Here is an 18,629-nt window from a genome sequence, read left to right on the forward strand (position 1 = left end):
TTCCAATGCATGATGAGTAATACAGCCTTCATGGCCTGGGGATCTGTGTCTTCTTGCCAACAGACTCTTGCCAATTCTTCTAACAGTACTGGTCTGGTCCTTTGCTTTCCAGACAGGTACCCAGCACCATGTACACATGTTTAAGTGCATGTCTCCTGTATGCCTTGCATCCAATAGAACAAAATACCATGTTACACTGTCTTCCAACAAAAAATATAGTCCTAAGGAGTCCAGGGGGCTGGGGAAGCCACACAGCAGAAACATAATTTTTTTCTGATATCCTGTTTAATAGAGTGATTAAGGGGACTGTATTTCCCCAAGTCTTCTCAAATTTTATAACTTACTCTTGTTGCCCTAAATAATATATTTTTTAGACATAGCCTTGCAGGTGCAATTCCTGTTTGTTGGTGCTGTGAACTTTGGCTTCCTCAAATCTTGTAAGAAGAACACATAATTTGATTTTTACTTTGGTTTCCTTTTAATGAATGCCTGTAGACAAACCCCAGAGGACCACTGTGCTTTAACTTGGTGTTTTGCCACTTAAACTGACGAATATTGGATTGTTCAAGAATTCCAGATGGAAAGAGCTGGCTTCTGATTAAAAGCCTATGAACCACTGAGAAGTAAGAATACTAAGAAAAGCAACCTTTCCATTCTCTTGAAAATTCCTGCGGATCTCTAAATTTCACTTTTGGAGCCTCAGTGGGGGGGGGGGGAACTGAGGAGGCCTAGCAACTCCCTGAACCTGACTCTCCCTGGGCTCTAGCACAGGCAGCCATGCCCAGCTATTGAGAATGCAAATGATCTACCTTAATCCTGGCTTCTCCAGGATGAAGAGTTAGAGTTCATCGGTAGAGCTAAGGCACCAACTGGTACATTATACAGAAAAGTCCAGATAGGAAGGTTTGCATGAAACTTGGCTTCAAAAGTCAATGATAATTTTATTTAAGGAAAATACATCTTTGTTGGAGAGGATGGAAGTTGATCATGCAGCTAGTGAGTCTAGCTCAGGGGTGCTCATACTTTTTTTGGCTGGAGAGCTACTTTGAAACCCAGCAAGGCCTGGAGATCTACCAGAGTTTTTTTTACAATGTTCGCGCCATCATAACATATAACATTTATGTGTACAATGTATGTTGGTGTACCTTGAGCCCCACTGAGTATAACAGGACTTACTCCTGAGTAGACATGCCTAGGATTAGGCTGTGAGGCTGCAATCCTAGCCACACTTACCTGGGAGTAAGCCCCATTGAGTACAATGGGCCTTACTCCCGGCGTTTCCTCCCAGAGGCACCTGAAGGGGGGGGGTCGGTACTCCGCGATCTACTCATTTTGCCTCACGATCTACCGGTAGATCGCGATCCACCTATTGAGCACCCCTGGTCTAGCTGCATATCTTTTCTTCAGAGAGAGAGCTTAGGTACTGATGGGTGTCTGGCTCTATGACAATGTAGCACCTGTATTTGATGCCATTGCATTGGTTTGGCACAAATTGCTTGTGTTTCAATTCACAACTGTGAATTGTGAATTCAATTCACAATTTGAACTGTGAGAGCAATTCAAAGTGCTTATAATTGTGAAAGTCCTAAATGACTGGGGACCAAACATCTCAAGGACTATTCCCCCACCATGAATCAACCTATCTTGTTAAATCGTTCCTAGAGGCACTCTTGCAGATATCACCACCTTCTGTAATATAGGTTGTAGCTACCCATGAGTCTTCCCAGTTCCCTAGGGACTCCCTGCCTTGTCAGTTTCAGCAGGTCCCCTCACTACAACTGAAGACCTGCCTTTTTTAATCAGGCCTTTGCGTTACTATTATGAATTTTGATTGGGTCTGGCCCTCCTGTTTTTCTAGTTTTCTTTCTGTTTATTTTGCTGATTTTTAAATCAATTTTACTGAACGCATTGTTTTTATGGATCATATTGTAGAGCAGCCTGAATTTGAAAAAAATGGTGTGGGATAAACATATTTTAATGGAACAAATAATGACTATATTGGAGTAAGCCATTCATTGTAATCTTTCTCCAAGTCGCTCATTTCTCCAAATACCCACTCCTATGTAAAATACCAGTTAAATTTTTATTATATGGCTCTGTGTTGAAGCCACCTTGTCCGCTATACAGGTGTACACCGCTTAACGATGGGGATACGTTCTCCAATCCCTTTTTTTATGCGATTAGGTCATTAAGTGAACATCAGTTCAATCTATTGCCTTTGTTGTGTAAACAGACACTCCTGCCAGATACTAGCTGGCTGCACAGGCTACTGGAGATAGAAGGCCTCTTCTTTGCATTAAGAGCATCTCTGTTGTGTAAACAGACATTCTGCTGCAGGCTATGGGAGATGCAATTGCCTCATTAAGAGCATCTTTATTGTGCTTTGACCACTGTCATATATGCAGTCCATCGTAAAGCGAATGGTTGTTAAGCGGCGAGTGTCTATTCTTTCCCCCTTTTCACTACATTCTCTACCCCTTCTGTTTCTATCTTCTGTTGTTGTTGCTGTTGAAATTTCCATATGCATTGTAAAATTATGTTATCAGAACACTCAAGATGAAAAGACTATGAACCTCATGAGGTAGTACTCTTTCTAGCAAAAATTCATGCATGAGCATGGAGTTCCTTAATTTACAGTAACAGTCTGGCAATATTGAAAGGGTGTATACAAGGACCAACCAAAATTGGAAGATGGGGCCATTTTTCCACAGAAATCCACAGCTTGGAGCTAGGGAAACAGAGCTGGAGACATGTTCCTGAATGTTTTGCACAACTGAGTAAATTATAGACGTGGCATACAGCACCGATTGTCATACACCCGTTTTATTCTGGAGTGATTTCACTTCATTTTGCAGTTATTAAATAAGACATAAATGAGACAAGAATCGTGCTCAGAGGCTCTGAAAGGTTTCCTAAAGGCAAATGATTAAAATTCTTTCCAAAATGTTCTATATTCTGCAGTCAGCACATTCCTCAGGCATGAGCCTTGTTATTCCATTTAAAATGCTGCTTTCGATGCAAAGCTGCTTAGAAAGACAGTCTGATCATTACAGCAAGCAAATCACACAAGGAAATGTATGGAAATAGCTAAGTATGCAGAGACAGGGCAAAATATTGTATATTGTCCACATGCAACTGTTGCTGCTTATCCTTGAAAACACAATTCTTAGCACTGTGTTGCTCTGTTGCCTTTCAGTCACACAGCACCATTTCATTTTAAATAGAAATGACACCCTTTGAATCTATTCATGTATGAATGTACAGTGTTTTTTACTTTCAAAATGTACATACCAGGAAGTGGGCAGAATCTGTGGTAGTGGCACTGCCAACATCCTATCCCACTTCCTGGTCTTGATCCACCTTCCCAGATCCACTTGGACTTGCACCAGCAAAGTAGCTAGAGCAGATAGATCAGACCCATGCACGCTGCTGAGGCTTATCCTCAGGCTTTGGAACAAATGTTCCCTTACCTGCAGGAGGTCTCTGGGGCCTTTAACTCCCCCACAGGGTACAGTGTGCACCCCATTGGCACAGCTGCATCGGAGCAGGAGAGTTGGGTAAGACTGGGCTGTGAGTCATGACTTGCTTTGGATTCAACCCATAAAAATAATAACAGAATAAAACCTGAATAATCAGCCACTGTTTTAAAAGGTCGAAGAAGAAGAAGAAGAAGAAGAAGAAGAAGAAGAAGAAGAAGAAGAAGAAGAAGAAGAAGAAGAAGAAGAAGAAGAAGAAGAAGAAGAAGAAGAAGAAGAAGAAGAAGAAGAAGAAGAAGAAGAAGAAGAAGAAGAAGAAGAAGAAGAAGAAGAAGAAGAAGAAGAAGAAGAAGAAGAAGAAGAAGAAGAAGAAGAAGAAGAAGAAGAAGAAGAAGAAGAAGAAGAAGAAGAAGAAGAAGAAGAAGAAGAAGAAGAAGAAGAAGAAGAAGAAGAAGAAGAAGAAGAAGAAGAAGAAGAAGAAGAAGAAGAAGAAGAAGAAGAAGAAGAAGAAGAAGAAGAAGAAGAAGAAGAAGAAGAAGAAGAAGAAGAAGAAGAAGAAGAAGAAGAAGAAGTCGTTGACGACGACGGACGACGACGACGACATTCCAGTAGGCACCAGACAACCTTCCTGAAGAGCAAATTCCAGAGACATAATGTATTAGGTTTATAATTAAGTCACTCCATAATCCAGGCCACTATTTATTGTGCCCTCAGTTAGTTACAGTTTAAAAATCAATTCCAGTACTTCAGCTTAGCCAAAAGGACAAGGTAGATTCTGGAGGAATGGAAAGCAGGCTGTTTGTGGCTAAGTATAGAGAAAGAACTTCAACATTAAATCCTGCTCTCATTAAGACCATTCTGCACTCTGCACTGCATGATTGGAGTGCAACAACCAAGAAAGCCGTCGGTTTAGTTTGCATTCATTGTCAAACGTTCCATCTATATTTTTACAGTTATGGGACATGCTTCTTTTGGTTTGTCTCCTACCCATGTGCCACCTTCTTCTACTGGGTAACTATGGCCATAACTGCAAACCCCAGTTAATACTTGGAGAGGGGGAACTAGCAACCTAGACAAGGGCCAGACAAAAAACCAAGGTCTCTAGGGCAAAACTACGGTGGCAAAGAGGAATACAAAGATTTTGGAGACTAGCATGACCTTCTAAAAGGAGAGAAGTGGGGAAAAGAGAAAAGAAACACTTCCCACAAGAAACATATTTTACAATTGAATGTAAAAAAGCACTTGACCCTTATCTGGGAATAGGTTCATCGAATTCAGTGAGGTTTCCTTCTGAGTAGACATGCATAAGATTGGACTGTAAATTCGGCCTTGTCCCAGCATGCAAATCTATAACATACATAAAGGAAATTTTACACTTTCCTGTTAGCCGAGATGGCTTCTCTCTCTTAACAAACATACCAGCTGGCTTTCCCTCGCCTAGAACTGACTTCAGCAGCAGCCACCCCACCATTTTTTATTTTTTATTATTATTATTATTATTATTATTATTATTATTATTATTATTATTATTATTATTATTATACCACCCTTCCTCTGCGGAGCTCAGGATGGCGTACATACTTCTTCTCCTCCTTTTGTCCTCACAACAAGCCTGTGAGGTAGATAAAGGTGAGAGCTAGTGACTGACCCATGGTCACCCCAGAAACTTTGTGGCTGAACAGGGATTTGAACCTGAATCCAACTCCTGAACCACTACACCATGCTAGCTCGTTCTTCTACTGAGAGTGAAATGAGACAGTGAGGCTCACTCAGATCTGTCAGTGGAACCATCACTCAGCTCCCCCCCAAACATGCCCTCCAGTGGCCATTTCTCTTGGTCGTTATGGCAAATACAGGCCAGTTCAGATTATGCTTTACTGGTCTGATTGGCCTCACATGATTACTGGTCTGCACACCCCAAAGCATGCATACTTTCTTGTCCATTTTCTTGCTTCCCAGAGAGTTTTCTGGATTGGGGGTAAGGGAAGTTCAGATGAACTACAAACATCTGCTGTTAAACCTACCTTAAAAGTAGAAAAGTTAAGAAAATGATGACAAAATGTAAAAGGGACCAGAATTTGCCTGCACTGAGATTGTGCCTGGGGCTGCTCAGGCATCTTCTGAACTGGTCCTGTGTAATGTAATGTGTTCAAACAGTACCCAAATTTACTTGTTTTCCTCTTCCCTCCTCGCTCTCTTTTCTTTTTCTATTGTGCCATTATACGTCATTTTTTAAAATTGTAAACTTCCTTGGGCGCTTTGGCATAAAGGTGGTTTTAATTAGATTTCTCTGCTGTGCAGGAAGATTGGTCAAGAGCCTCAGAGTTCCAGCTGTTCCAGACAGGATCTGAAGCAGCGCCTGGTTTGATTGATGTCGGAATTGCAAATCCGTCTCCCCTTCTTTCTTCAACCCTGCTGTAGCTTCAGGTCCCAAAGCGGTTTAGGAATTCTTTGTAGTCTGTCTCATCCAGGCCCTCAACTACTGCTTATCTCACATAGGGGTGGAGTCATTGCACTCTGGTTTGCTGGATATGAAAAAGACCTTCAAGTCAATTAACCTTGGCCATTTCAGTTACAGCAGACTTTGTACAGTCTCAAATGTCATTTCCAACTCACAAAGTTTGGGTATCTCTAATTTTGCTTAGAGACACCATTTAAAATTTTGAGTGCAGTGTCATACCATAGCAAGCTGCCTTACAGTGAGTCAGAACAATCCTATCCAGGTTTAGGCTGTCCTGTGGAACATGTTGCACCAGCTGGATGCACCTTTGCTGTCACAAAGTGATTGGTGATAGCAGGGATGGGAACTCGAGTCAGGTAACTCGGGTTAGAGTAGCAAAAACACATGTTTTTTGCTGATTCGTGTACACTTGAGTCACCTACGTCAATGACTCTGGCACTGACTCGGGTTTGAGGCCACTGACTCGGCACTCCCTCCCCATGCATGCAGACTCAAGTTTGTCTGTGACTGGTTGTGCTTGCTTACTTATTTCATGGTGTGAAAGACCTGCTGGGGCCATTATTCAGATGGCAAGCAGCAGGAGTCAGGGAAAAGTTAGTGTTTTGCTTTTGCATCAAGCAGGAGGGGGGAGGCAGGAAAAAACACTCATTAGGCTATGTGCATCAAAGGTTAAACAACCAGCTACTTGGGAGGAGCACTGCTAACCAATCGGTGACTCCCAATGCTAAAAAGTTTGGGAACCACTGAATTAGAGACTTGCTTGTTTTGTTCTTTTACTATTTCTTATTCCTCCTCTCTAGTTGTAGCCTTTATTTCTCTGAGATTTCTTCACCTCTGAAGAAGCAAAACATAATATTGGTGAAGCCACTTGCAGTTAAAGATCGCTGGAGCTTTTCAGGGCTCTTGTTCTGGTCAGAAAAAAAATGCTATTGGGATTTCCCCAACGAGCTGCAGTTTCTTCCTTTGATCTCTTACTGCATTTCTTTTCTTTTTTCAACAGCATCGGTTTGGGATGAGATTGGAAGAAAGAAGGAGCAGGCTCAGTCTTCACAGCAAAGAGACCACACAAGGGAGAAACTCTATAAGTGCCAGGAGTGTGGAAAGGCCTTCAGTTGGACTGGTAATCTTAAGGTCCATGAGAGAACCCATACAGGGGAGAAACCCTATAAGTGCCAGGAGTGTGGAAAGAGCTTCAGTGTCAGCAGCAGCTTTAAACTCCACCACAGAACCATACAGGGGAGAAACTCTATAAGTGCCAGGACTGTGGAAAGAGCTTCAGAGTCAGCTACAGCCTTATACTCCATCTTAGAACCCACACAGGGGAGAAACTCTATAAGTGCCCGGAGTGTGGAAAGACATTCAGTTGGAATGGGCATCTTAGAATCCATCACAGAATCCACACAGGGGAGAAACCCTATAAGTGCCAGGACTGTGGAAAGAGCTTCAGTGCCAGCTGCAGCCTTATACTCCATCACAGAACCCACACTGGGGAGAAACCCTATAAGTGCCAGGAGTGTGGAAAGAGCTTCAGTGTCAGCAGCAACCTTATATGCCATCATAAAACCCACACAGGAGAAAAGGTATAGATACCAAGAGTCCGAAAAGATCTTCCGTCAGAGTGGTTGTCTTATGAGCCACCAGAGAAGCCACTCCGGAGAGAAATCTTATACATCTTGAAAGAGTTGAAAGTGTTTTTGTGTTGCCTTGTTTACATCAAATGACTGATGTTTGAAAAATTCCTGCTATTTCTGCAGTGTGTTTGAAATGTAGATGAAGTACTTTGCTTGTTCTTTTTCAAAAATAAAATTTGTCATAATTGCCCTGTTATTATTTCCTAGTGTCCATGGACTGGGTCTTGCTCTTACTTTCCCTGATTAAAAAGTCTCCTGCAGGCCGAAGTAAGATTCTAAAAAAGTGGGTCCCAGTGCTAAACATCTGAGAACCACTGGTATAACCTAAAACATAACCCCCTGTAAGTGCAGAGTTTATTTATTTATTACAGATACAGGTAAGGAAAATAGGTTAGACTTAGGGCTGGGACTACACAGGTTACACATGAGGGTATTGGCCATCAATTACAACATACATTAGTCCGTCCGTCCCCCCAAAATTTGATAATGTCTAAAAACAAAATTATTCATCAATACAAAAATTATCATATTTGTTAATCTACTGATTAATGATTTAACTAAACAATCAATATTTTTAATCTAAACTTGTCTATCCAATCATAAAAAGGCTTCAAATTTTTACTTATATGCTCTTCGAGGGGCTACATTATTATAGATCAGCTGCAACTCAAAATATGCTTAGCAACATTTACTTGGGACAAGCAATTTGGAATCCTAACAATAATGTTAAAAGGCATCCCTAAGCTCCCCAAAAGGCAACAAAGGGACAAAGAATTATGTATCAGAAAAAAAAGATTGTTCTGGTCAATAGGAGCCATTGGAGCATATGCATCAGAAAGAGAGGTAAATTGTTCCAGCAGGAACATGCTGGAATTGGCTATGTATATTTTCCATTATGGACACATTTGCCCATGTGTAAAAACGTGTTTGGTAATGCTCTTCTTTGTCACCCAGGAAATACGGCAGCGTATAATTGGCCAGGTGTGCCTATGTATTGGACAGAAACCATGAGTGAAGATTGACCTCAAGAGATTGTTTCTGGATTGACACCTCTCTGTATAGTTTTCATATCTGCATCCCACCATTCCTCCAAGGGCAGTGTATAGAGGCTCATTTCATTGTAGACTCACACCAAAGAGGCAGAGTGGATCCAGCTTAGACATAACGAGCCGCACAAGGCCTCCCAGTGACCATGCAGAACTCCATGGGAATGGTCACATTGTTGAAATGCTTTCCCCCCAAACAGTGAGCAGTTTTGGCTAAAGCCAAATTCCTGCTAGACTTGGGGTGTTTGAAAATCCCCACTGCTCAGAGCATGATCCATGTGTCAGGCACAGGCAAATCATCCACTAGGTTTAAGCTCCACTTCCTGAGCCCATCACATTTCTTTAAACAATGGGAAATACTTCCTACATAACGTATTATGACCAGGCACAATTTTTGTAATCAAGCTTAACAGAAGCAGCGTGATGAACATTAAAAAGTGAAACCTCATCAGCATGTCTGCATGAATGAAGCCTAATAAAGTGTCACTTTTTTTCTTTTAAAAAAATACATATTTAGCTCTATCATATCTTTGCCAGCAGCCCTATTGAGTGACTGTTAATCTGGTCAAAACCCCAGAGATGACTATGGATTATAAAGTCTGCAAATACCATCATAGGATTATTTGTAGTACAGACTTTGGTTTCTGGGACTTCCATCTTCAAAGCCTTCTGTGGATTATTTTCTTAATAACATATTTTTTTTTATCTTTTTCATAAGCAAAACCAATACTGTATTACCTCCCAGCCCTGGATTTACTTCAATTATTCTGTAATTGAAGGCTACCCTGAAAATAGAAGTTTCATCACCTCAGTTATATCCCTCTAATCATTTCTCTATGCGCAAGTTAAATTTTGCATACAAAGATTACCTGAACTGGTCTCCACTATACTAGAGGGAAGTATAATTGCGGCCTCTATTGGTGGGATGGAACATACCAAGATCCAGGTCTACAGAGCTTGCGTCCTGAGTACACTTCTGTACTGCAGCGAGTCATGGACTTTCCGCTCACAACAGGAGAGGAAACTGAACGCTTTCCACATGCGCTGCCTCTGACGCATTCTCGGCATCACCTGGCAGGACAAAGTTCCAAACAACACAGTCCTGGAATGAGCTGGAATCCCTAGCATGTACGCACTGCTGAAACAGAGACGCCTGCGTTGGCTCGGTCATGTCGTGGGAATGGACAATGGCCGGATCCCAAAGGATCTCCTCTATGGAGAACTCGTGCAAGGAAAGCGCCCTACAGGTAGACCACAGCTGCGATACAAGGTCATCTGCAAGAGGGATCTGAAGGCCTTAGGAGTGGACCTCAACAGGTGGGAAACCCTGGCCTCTGAGCGGCCCGCTTGGAGGCAGGCTGTGCAGCATGGCCTTTCCCAGTTTGAAGAGACACTTGGCCAACAGTCTGAGGCTAAGAGGCAAAGAAGGAAGGCCCATAGCCAGGGAGACAGACCAGGGACAGACTGCACTTGCTCCCGGTGTGGAAGGGATTGTCACTCCCGAATTGGCCTTTTCAGCCACACTAGGCGCTGTTCCAGAACCACCATTCAGAGCGCGATACCATAGTCTTTCAAGACTGAAGGTTGCCAACATGACACAGGGCCAGGCTACTCTGAAACCCTTTCCCCAAAAACTCTGTTAGCACAGCTGCATCAGTGCTGGAAAGTTGGATAGGATCAAGCCCCTATTTTCCAAGTTAAAAAACTCAAAACACTGTAGCCTTTCCTCATACTGGAAAACAGTATATGGTAATTATATTGAGGTGTTCACATTGGTTGCTCAATGAATGTGCTGGCGGGAGGGGACACACAGACTCTGTCCTTCCTCCTATAGAGCGCCCGCTGGTACATGTGGTCAGGCAATCATAAACCACCTTGGGATTGTGGTCTTATATGGTCTCACTTATGTGTGGTCTTATGTGTTGTTATAATAATAATAATAATAACAATAACAACAACAACAACAACAACAACAACAGGTATTTATATACCGCCTTTCTTGGTGTTTATTCAAGACTTTATTCAAGGCAGTTTACATAGGCAGGCTTTATTTAAATCCCTTATTAAATAGGGATTTTTACAATTGAAAGAAGGTTCTTTCTTTCAAGAACCACAACATTCAGGTGTTTCATTCTGATCTGGCTTCACATCCTGGCCTCGACCCTCCCACGCTCAGAGCAGATGGAATTGCTCGGCTTCAGCTTGTCAGCTGCTTCAAGGTCACATGGTGCCGGTGGCCTCTCACATGGTGCCGGTGGCCTCGAACTGGCGACCTTGTGGATGTTATCTTCAGGCAGACGGAGGCTCTACCCTCTAGACCAGACCTCCTGCCCAAGTCTTATGCCCTCATGGTCTTAGAACTATGGGCTGGCCAGAGCTTACGTTGATTGTGTTCTGTCTATGGTCTCTTCACATGTACTGTGATCCAATAAATGTGGAGATCTTGTTCTATGCACTCTTTATGATCTGTAGCCAAGCATCAAACATTCTGTCGGGTTATGTTCATTCTGTCAGGGTATGCACAATGCTCTCAGGATTCAGCCTATGGAGGTTTCACTAGAACTTGGGCCCATTGGCTAGAGTGCTCACTAATTAGCACACAAGAGAAAGAGAGTTATGTTTTGCCTTTACCAAACTCTCAGATAGATGATGCACTCTAGATAATTAATCATTACATTTCTCCATAGGCATAATTACATTCACACTCTCACTCTCTCCTCCCACCCTCGCCTCCGCATACACACAAAGAATTCTTATGCATGTGTTTAAGGAGCAATTAACATCCCTGAGTACTCTGTGATTAAAGGCAAGATAAACAGATTTACCCTAATTAAAATAAATAAATAAACAAAACAAACCCAAATGGGAAGCTGGACAGGAACTTGTTTTTGCTGCTCTGTTCAAAATGGCTTTCGCTTTCTTATCTGTACTTTGAACACTCCCAAGGGTTTGCGCTCTGGGGTGGGCACAAAAGCTGTGGAGTGTGCAAATGAGCACCAGTCCCAGTGGGTCTGACAGCAGTAAATAATTGAAAATGTGAGACATAAATCAGAACGTAACATTATAGATGACATACAGAAGGATGAAAGTAGGCCTCTAGACAGATGAAATATACTCTGTACTGTCATCACCCTGGAGTCTTCTGTCAGGACTCAGAAGAGTTCCCAAGGACTCCACCTCAGCAGCAAATAATGCAGATCTTGCATGAGTAGAATAGCCTCCTCTAATGTGCTGGCCCCTTTAAGATTCTGATTGGGTTTGTTGAGGCAGTTGTTATTTTGCCCCAGCTGACAGTAAGGTAGTGATTGCTGAAGAGAGGAATATGGTCAGCTGATTTGGTTGGGGCATAAAAGAGAAAGGAAAGGAGGAGGAAGAGACTTCACTAAGCTAAGAGGATGAGCTTTCTTTACTTGCAGGTGGAAATGTGCTTCTCTTGTATTATTTTAAACTGCCTGTCTGTGAATTTGGAATGTGGGGGATATTTTGTAACCCTTGTTAGTAGTTTTTTCATTGTATGAAGAAACTAAGCACTCCCTACCCCATCCAGCCCTTCTTTCTTTGTGAAGGGAGCTTAAGGTGAGAAATACAGGAGATGGGTCTAGGACTGTAACACTCCCCCCCCCCTTGCCTCTACCTGCTTCTCCCTTCAGTCTTAGACTTGACTCAGGAATACCCATGAATGAGTGATCAAAATCTTGTGCGTGAATCATTGAATGCATAGTTATCAAGATGACCAAGCATCTTTGTGCATAACAATATGCCATAGACCCTTGCCCTTATTTTCTGAATCAATATTTGACAATAGTTTGAAAGCGTTATCAAGTTTCCTCAACAGTCAGCTCTGTTTGACAACTGTACTTGACCATACTACACACAAGGTTTAGAGAGATATTATGAGTGCAGTTTTTCTTTAGCTCATAGCAACCAGATTGGGAACTTCCAAAGATCAGAGCTTTAAAAGGGCCCCCTCCCCCATCATGGTGTTCATTTAGAGAGGGGGTCTGATCCAGTGGCCATCATGGCTAATGCTTCAGGCATCTTGTGTAGTTTGGCCCTAAGGAAAAAGTTGTGGGTCTCAGGAGAAGCATAGCTCATGTGTAAGCATATCAAACATGGGTTGGCTCAATCCAAGCTACCCATTCAGAAGCGCTGTATGTCACTTGATCCCTTGTGAATGGGTTCCAGTTGACTCCTATTACCTATGATTCACATGGAGGCCTGCATACCACAATCCCAGTTCTGACTACCCCCTCCACACAGTGCAATTTTGACTTAAAAAGCAAAACACAAAAATAAAGATGGAAGCAAAAATGATTGTTTAAACTGTGTGATTAGATCCCAAGAATGACTATATTCTGCTTTCTTTGTGAGCTTCCCCAGCCTCTGGACCCAAATTCCCCCCTCCCCCATGCCTGATTTTCCTTCCTTTGATATCGTTAACTGTATTGGAATCACGGAAGATCTGGCAAGGAGGTAGGGTGTGTGTCAGCAGTGGCCCCTTTAAGGGTGAAGGCCTGGGCAGTCAGCAGGGAGTGTGCTGCACAGCTGCAGCCATTTGAAGGCAATAGGGCCCTCAGGCATAAAAGCACCTGATGAAGGGAGAGTTTGGTGCAGGTAGCAGAAGGATGAAAGCTTGATGAAGGAGAAACTGGATTAATGGACTGAGGAACTAATGGAACTGCTGATAGACTGATGTATGAATGGACTTTGGAGACTACTGGAGCAGAAACTGCTGGAGACACTAAGATTGGTATTTGGCTGCCACACCTAAGACCTGTGGAGGACCAAGGGGCTGCTGTAGTGGGGGGAGGCTGCTGGCAGGAGAGAGGACCTCTGCAGATTGAACAGGGAAGCTACCCTGGTGGTGGGATCCAACAGGACTGCAAGGTAGAGTCATTGTTAGGTAAAAAAGGGGAGCTAATTAGCTAAAAGTGGGCATTAATTCTCCAGGCAGAGCTTGGACTGGGAATCTAGCAGAACATTAACCTAAGAACATATTCCATAGAACCTCCCTTGTTACTTCAGAGGGATAGTAGAATGCAGTTTAAGCCTTCGAAGGCAACAAGAAAAATGAATCTCAGCAAAGGAGATAAACAGGGAGATTCCCAGGAGATCCTCTTCTGGGGGGGGGGGGGGAGAGAGAGATCCTACCAAAAATCTCTCTGTCCCCAAGGACTGCTCTTACCTCTGGGAAGTTACCATAATCACTCTTTTTTTTTTTTAAACCTCCCGAGAAATGGAGTTATCAGAGTGCAAAATCTCACTTAACCCACTGCAAACATGAGGACATAAGTGAAGATGAATGGTGGTAAGAGCAGTGGACTAAAGTCAGCTAACAAAATTTGCAGAGGGATTTTTCACAGGTGCTATATTTGGTTTTTAGCTGTAATCAGACAGGACTTGTGGAGGAAGAGCTTTGTTTGGAATTGGTTTATACATACAGGGAGCCCTCCTGTAACTGCGGATCCCAAATCTGTGAATTCAGTTATCTGCAGATAGGGTATGTGGGCCTTCCTGGGTGCACCCCCCTGTGTTTTCCCCCTTGAGGGGATCCTCTGAGCCTCAGAGCTGAAAAAATGCTACTTCCAGTTTCTCAATGAAACCAGAAGTGACTTTTTAATGCCTTGTAAGGGTATTACACTTCCTATTTCACAGACAGCAACTGTTACCTTGCGCATGCCCAATCTCATCTGATCTTGGAAGCTAAGCAAGGTCAGGCCTGCTTAGTACTTGGATGGGAGACCGCCAGGGAATACCGGGTGCTGTAGGCTTATACCATAGTCTTTCGAGACTGAAGGTTGCCAACCATTTATTTCACAGAGAAACCAGAAGCAGTGTTTTTTCAGATCCAGGGCTCAGTGTGAGCCTGGCAAAGACCACAGACGTCTGCGGCCTCTGCTGGGCTCAGAGTACCCTCCAGAGGCAAGGGCAGCAGAGCTCCCCTCAGGTCCTGATGGTGGAGGGCAGGTGTTCACTCTTTTACGTGGTTTCATAGAACCCCTGCAGATATGGGGGCACGCCTGTACCTTTCTCTATTTTATTGTGGCAACGGGCCAGCTTCTTTTCATAGTGTTCCTTTCTTCCAGTGCTCCCATCATCTCATCAGAGTTCAATAAATCCCAGGATGAAGATAATGCCTAGATCCTAAAAACTTTCCCACACTGATATAGCTGTGCCAGTGAAGCATGTACTACATCCTGCAGTCCGGTGGCAGTCACAGAGGCCTCCTCAAGGTAAGGAAATGCTTGTTCCCTTACCTCAAAGCTATACTCCCCTTACCTCGGTACTGGAAAGTTGGTTAGGTTTCCACCCTTAGGATTCTGGAGCAGACATAGAGGTTTCTTCATTTCCAGATGGATTGCCTATATTTAAAAGACTCCAGAAGCAGCATATATGCATTCATGCAAATACATACTCATCCTTTAAAAAGAAACAACAAACAGTACAAAATAGGTTACAAAATTATTCCAGTGGCTGGGAAAGAAGGTGTGTTGGGAATGTCGCTACATTGGCATCCTTCAGTCTCAGAAGACTATGGTATCGCGCTCTGAAAAGTGTTTCTGGAACAGCATCTAGTGTGGCTGAAAAGGCCAATTTGGGAGTGACAATCCCTTCCACACTGGGAGCAAATGTAGTCTGTCCCTGGTGTGTCTATCTGGCCACGGGCCTTCCTTCTTTGCCTCTTTGCCTTAGTCTGTTGGGCAAGTGTCTCTTCAAACTGGGAGAGGCCATGCTGCACAGCCTGCTTCCAAGCCGGCCGCTCAGAGGCCAGGGTGTCCTACCTGTTGAGGTCCATTCCTAAGGCCTTCTGGTCCCTCTTGCAGATATCCTTGTATCGCAGCTGTGGTCTACCTGTAGGGCCCTTTCCCTGCATGAGTTCTCCATAGAGGAGATCCTTTGGGATCCAGCCATTGTCCATTCTCACGACATGACCAAGTCAACGAAGGTGTCACTAGCACTATTCAATATCTACCTACCACAACTAACTTTCCCCAATTCAAACTGAGCTACTGAAAACCTAAAGAACCATTGTTGCTATGGTCATTCAAAGGTCATTTTCCCCCTAACTGCCTCCTCTACTTGTGAAATGTTATATCTGTTTGTGCCCCCAGTCAGCTGCTGATGTAATCAGCAACATTATAGTGCAACTCCTTACTTTTCCCCATAGAGCAAATGGTGGCCATTTATCTACTTGAGGAAAGTAAATGAGCTTTCTCAAGGATGGGCTTTAAACCAGGGGTGTCAAACATAAGGCCCATGGCACGGATATGGGATGGATATTTTCTCTTCTGTCATTTGAAGCTAATGAGTTCCTCTGTGAGAATAAAGTGCTAATTTCTGGCTAGCATCTGCTTAATGACATCATTTCTATGATGATGTCACTTCCTGTTCTCAGCAGGCCTCATTAAAGCTGTTCAGCCCACTGTTTGAAACAAGTTTGACACCCCTACTCTAAACCATCCCCTGTCCTCAATTACTTTTCAAGAGAAGACCTTGCTTGTCTAGACCTTGTCTACCTTGCTTTTTGCAGTCTATTTACTTTGTCCGTTATACTTTAATGGAAGCAATTAAGAATCAGAAGTGCTCCTATTTGAATAATCTTACCATAAGATCTGTTTCCTGGTCATGCTGCAATGTGACAAAAAGATGGATGGAATATGCAGTGTGCATTTGTCACTGTTGAGTGACAAATGTCAATTAGAGTATATAGGAAGTCAGTGCATTGTTACCTTAGTTCCATGGCTTTTTGCATTCAGATACTGCATGAGAAATCAAGTGATGTGCTTTTTGAAAAGTTTTTCTTAACATTAGCAGATTAATAAATAAGTAGTTTTCACTACAGCAAACTGAAAGCAAATTCATTTTAAAAGGGAACCTGCTGCTTTATCTGGATGTGCCAATAAAAAAAATAGAAAGGTAATGTTTCCTTCCTTGATCATTGTCATATACAAAATTATTCTTTCCCTATAAATTATGTCAGTGTGATCTAAATGTTGCAAGTCATCCTGTTCTCCTTCACATTTAGTGACAAAAAACATAAAGATTGGCTGAAAGAAATCCCACTGAGAGTTCTTCTATTTATGGCTATTATAAGCATGGCATGGTTGAGAATTTCTGCTACCAAATGCTCGGCATGGATTCTTTGTCTTTTTCAAAGATGGTCGACATGACAGGATTCTTGCCCCTCTCGTGATTGCCTTTTGTCCCAAGAATGGAACTTCCATTTTCTAGTCTCTATTTTCTTTGTTTCAATTGGTTCCACTTTCAATCAACCCCCCCCCCCATATATGATAAAACTGCCATTTACAGTGTTTAAAAAAAAATGCATTAAGCATGCACTTTTCATAACGTACAGTTTAATCTCTGGGCATCTTCTGTTGATTGCTTTGACTAGACCTCCAAACTAAGCAAATTTTTAGTTGATGAATGTATTGTCTAAGGCCCCAAACCTAGCTAAATCCCCACATTGCAATGCAGTGGCGCCAGCATGGCTTCCATTGTATATCACCACTGAGGATTTTGGGCTGCTGAAGGTCTCCTTGCAAGGGTATTTTGGTCCTCTTGTCCCAGAAGCCACTATTGGTCAACACAGAACTGCAACAGAGGTATCCTCACAGTTCTACTGTCATACGGATGTGATTTATCTGTCCTCAGTCAGCATCTGAGGTTTGCTCCGAGGGATGTGTCCTCTGTGCAGTAAAACCTAAGGGTATGATATTTCTAAGATCAGCAAACAGTTAACATTTGGACATACCTAATGAGGGTTGGTGGGATGTCTGTTGTGTAGATTCTGGAGGGAGATTTGTGAAAACTGAGCTATTGCACCAGTCAACAATTGGATGGACAGGTGTTTGAGGTTGGTTTGGCTGTGCGGGTATCGAGGATTGTTTTTTTTTGCTTTTTGCCATTAAAATGAGGGTGACATTTTTGCTCAGTTTGATGTGGATTGCTCTGCTCACACTTTAGCATAAATGCAAATGCAGGCTGTGATCCATCATGTTTTATTTCAGCAAAGTCATGGAAATGAATGAAAAGGAAATTGCTGTAAATTAAATGTCCCTGTCTCTTCAGGCATGAGGTGGAGGCTCTGATTTATATTGGCTAAGGTTGAGAACAGCAGCAGTAACCAAAACAAAACAGTTAGCTGGAGCAGATATTCAGGAGAAACTGACAATAGGGGAAGCTGTTTTTGAAAAATACTGTCACCACCAATTCGAGGTCTTTCCTACAGTGATGTTACTGTCTGTTAATGGAATGAGGCATGTGAACATTCCAGAATGCTTTAGAACCAAGTGTGATCCTAAATGTATTTCTTTAGAAGCAAGTCCTACAGTGTTCATTGGGTCTTGCTTGTTTGCAAGTATGCTTAAGATTGCTTCCTTAGTCCAAATTCCTGCAAACAGTAGAGGAAGTTCTGTTCCTGGGCTGTGTCACTCCAATCTGGGGGGGCTCATATGATAGAGGAATGTTTTCTAATATACAAAGTTCCACACACACAGAAAATTAGATGTCAGAGAACAAAACATGTAAGTTTGCCTTCTACCTGAGATACTAGTTTTCTAGGTTTTTTCAGCCTAATCCTGTTCTCCCATGGCACCAGTGGAACACATGTTCCATCATGATACGCTGTCACAAAAGTGCCATAAAGTTCTTTACAACAGCATGACAGCCAGATGGGCTGGCAAGAAGGCTGGAGACTTCCCCTGTGTACTGATGCTCCCAGGGAGCCACACTGGGACTTACAGTGGTGGATCACAAGAACAGCTGCAGTAAGACCCTGTAGGATTGGGCTGCCTACCTCCTAGTTGCTGCACCACACTAGCATTTAGTCATTATGCTAGAATGAAAGGTGGCCTCATAAATTTAAGGAGGGTTCATTTCTGTAGGAGTCTCTACAGGACAGTGGGTGAAAGTTGTGGTTTTCAACTCAGAATTGGACAGATACACTTATAATATATTATCTCTGGTGCCCTGGTAGTAACTGACAGGAATAGACAGCACAGGCACACGCACC

At 42.8% G+C, this 18,629-nt stretch overlaps 1 protein-coding gene and 1 pseudogene across 1 annotated transcript in view; both read left to right on the top strand.

The window, feature by feature from the left end:
• Nucleotides 1-18,629, top strand: part of LOC136638567 (zinc finger protein 235-like) — a 95,450-nt gene that overhangs the window by 8,988 nt on the left and 67,833 nt on the right. The window contains exons 2-3 of the mRNA XM_066612606.1: nucleotides 6,938-7,132; nucleotides 7,174-7,467. Of these exons, the coding sequence (XP_066468703.1) occupies nucleotides 6,938-7,132; nucleotides 7,174-7,467 (489 nt within the window). The remainder of the gene's footprint in view (nucleotides 1-6,937; nucleotides 7,133-7,173; nucleotides 7,468-18,629) is intronic.
• LOC136642673 (5S ribosomal RNA) lies at nucleotides 14,266-14,385 on the top strand (annotated as a pseudogene).

This window comes from Tiliqua scincoides, chromosome 2, assembly GCF_035046505.1.
Source record: "Tiliqua scincoides isolate rTilSci1 chromosome 2, rTilSci1.hap2, whole genome shotgun sequence".
NCBI classification, from domain to species: domain Eukaryota; kingdom Metazoa; phylum Chordata; class Lepidosauria; order Squamata; family Scincidae; genus Tiliqua; species Tiliqua scincoides.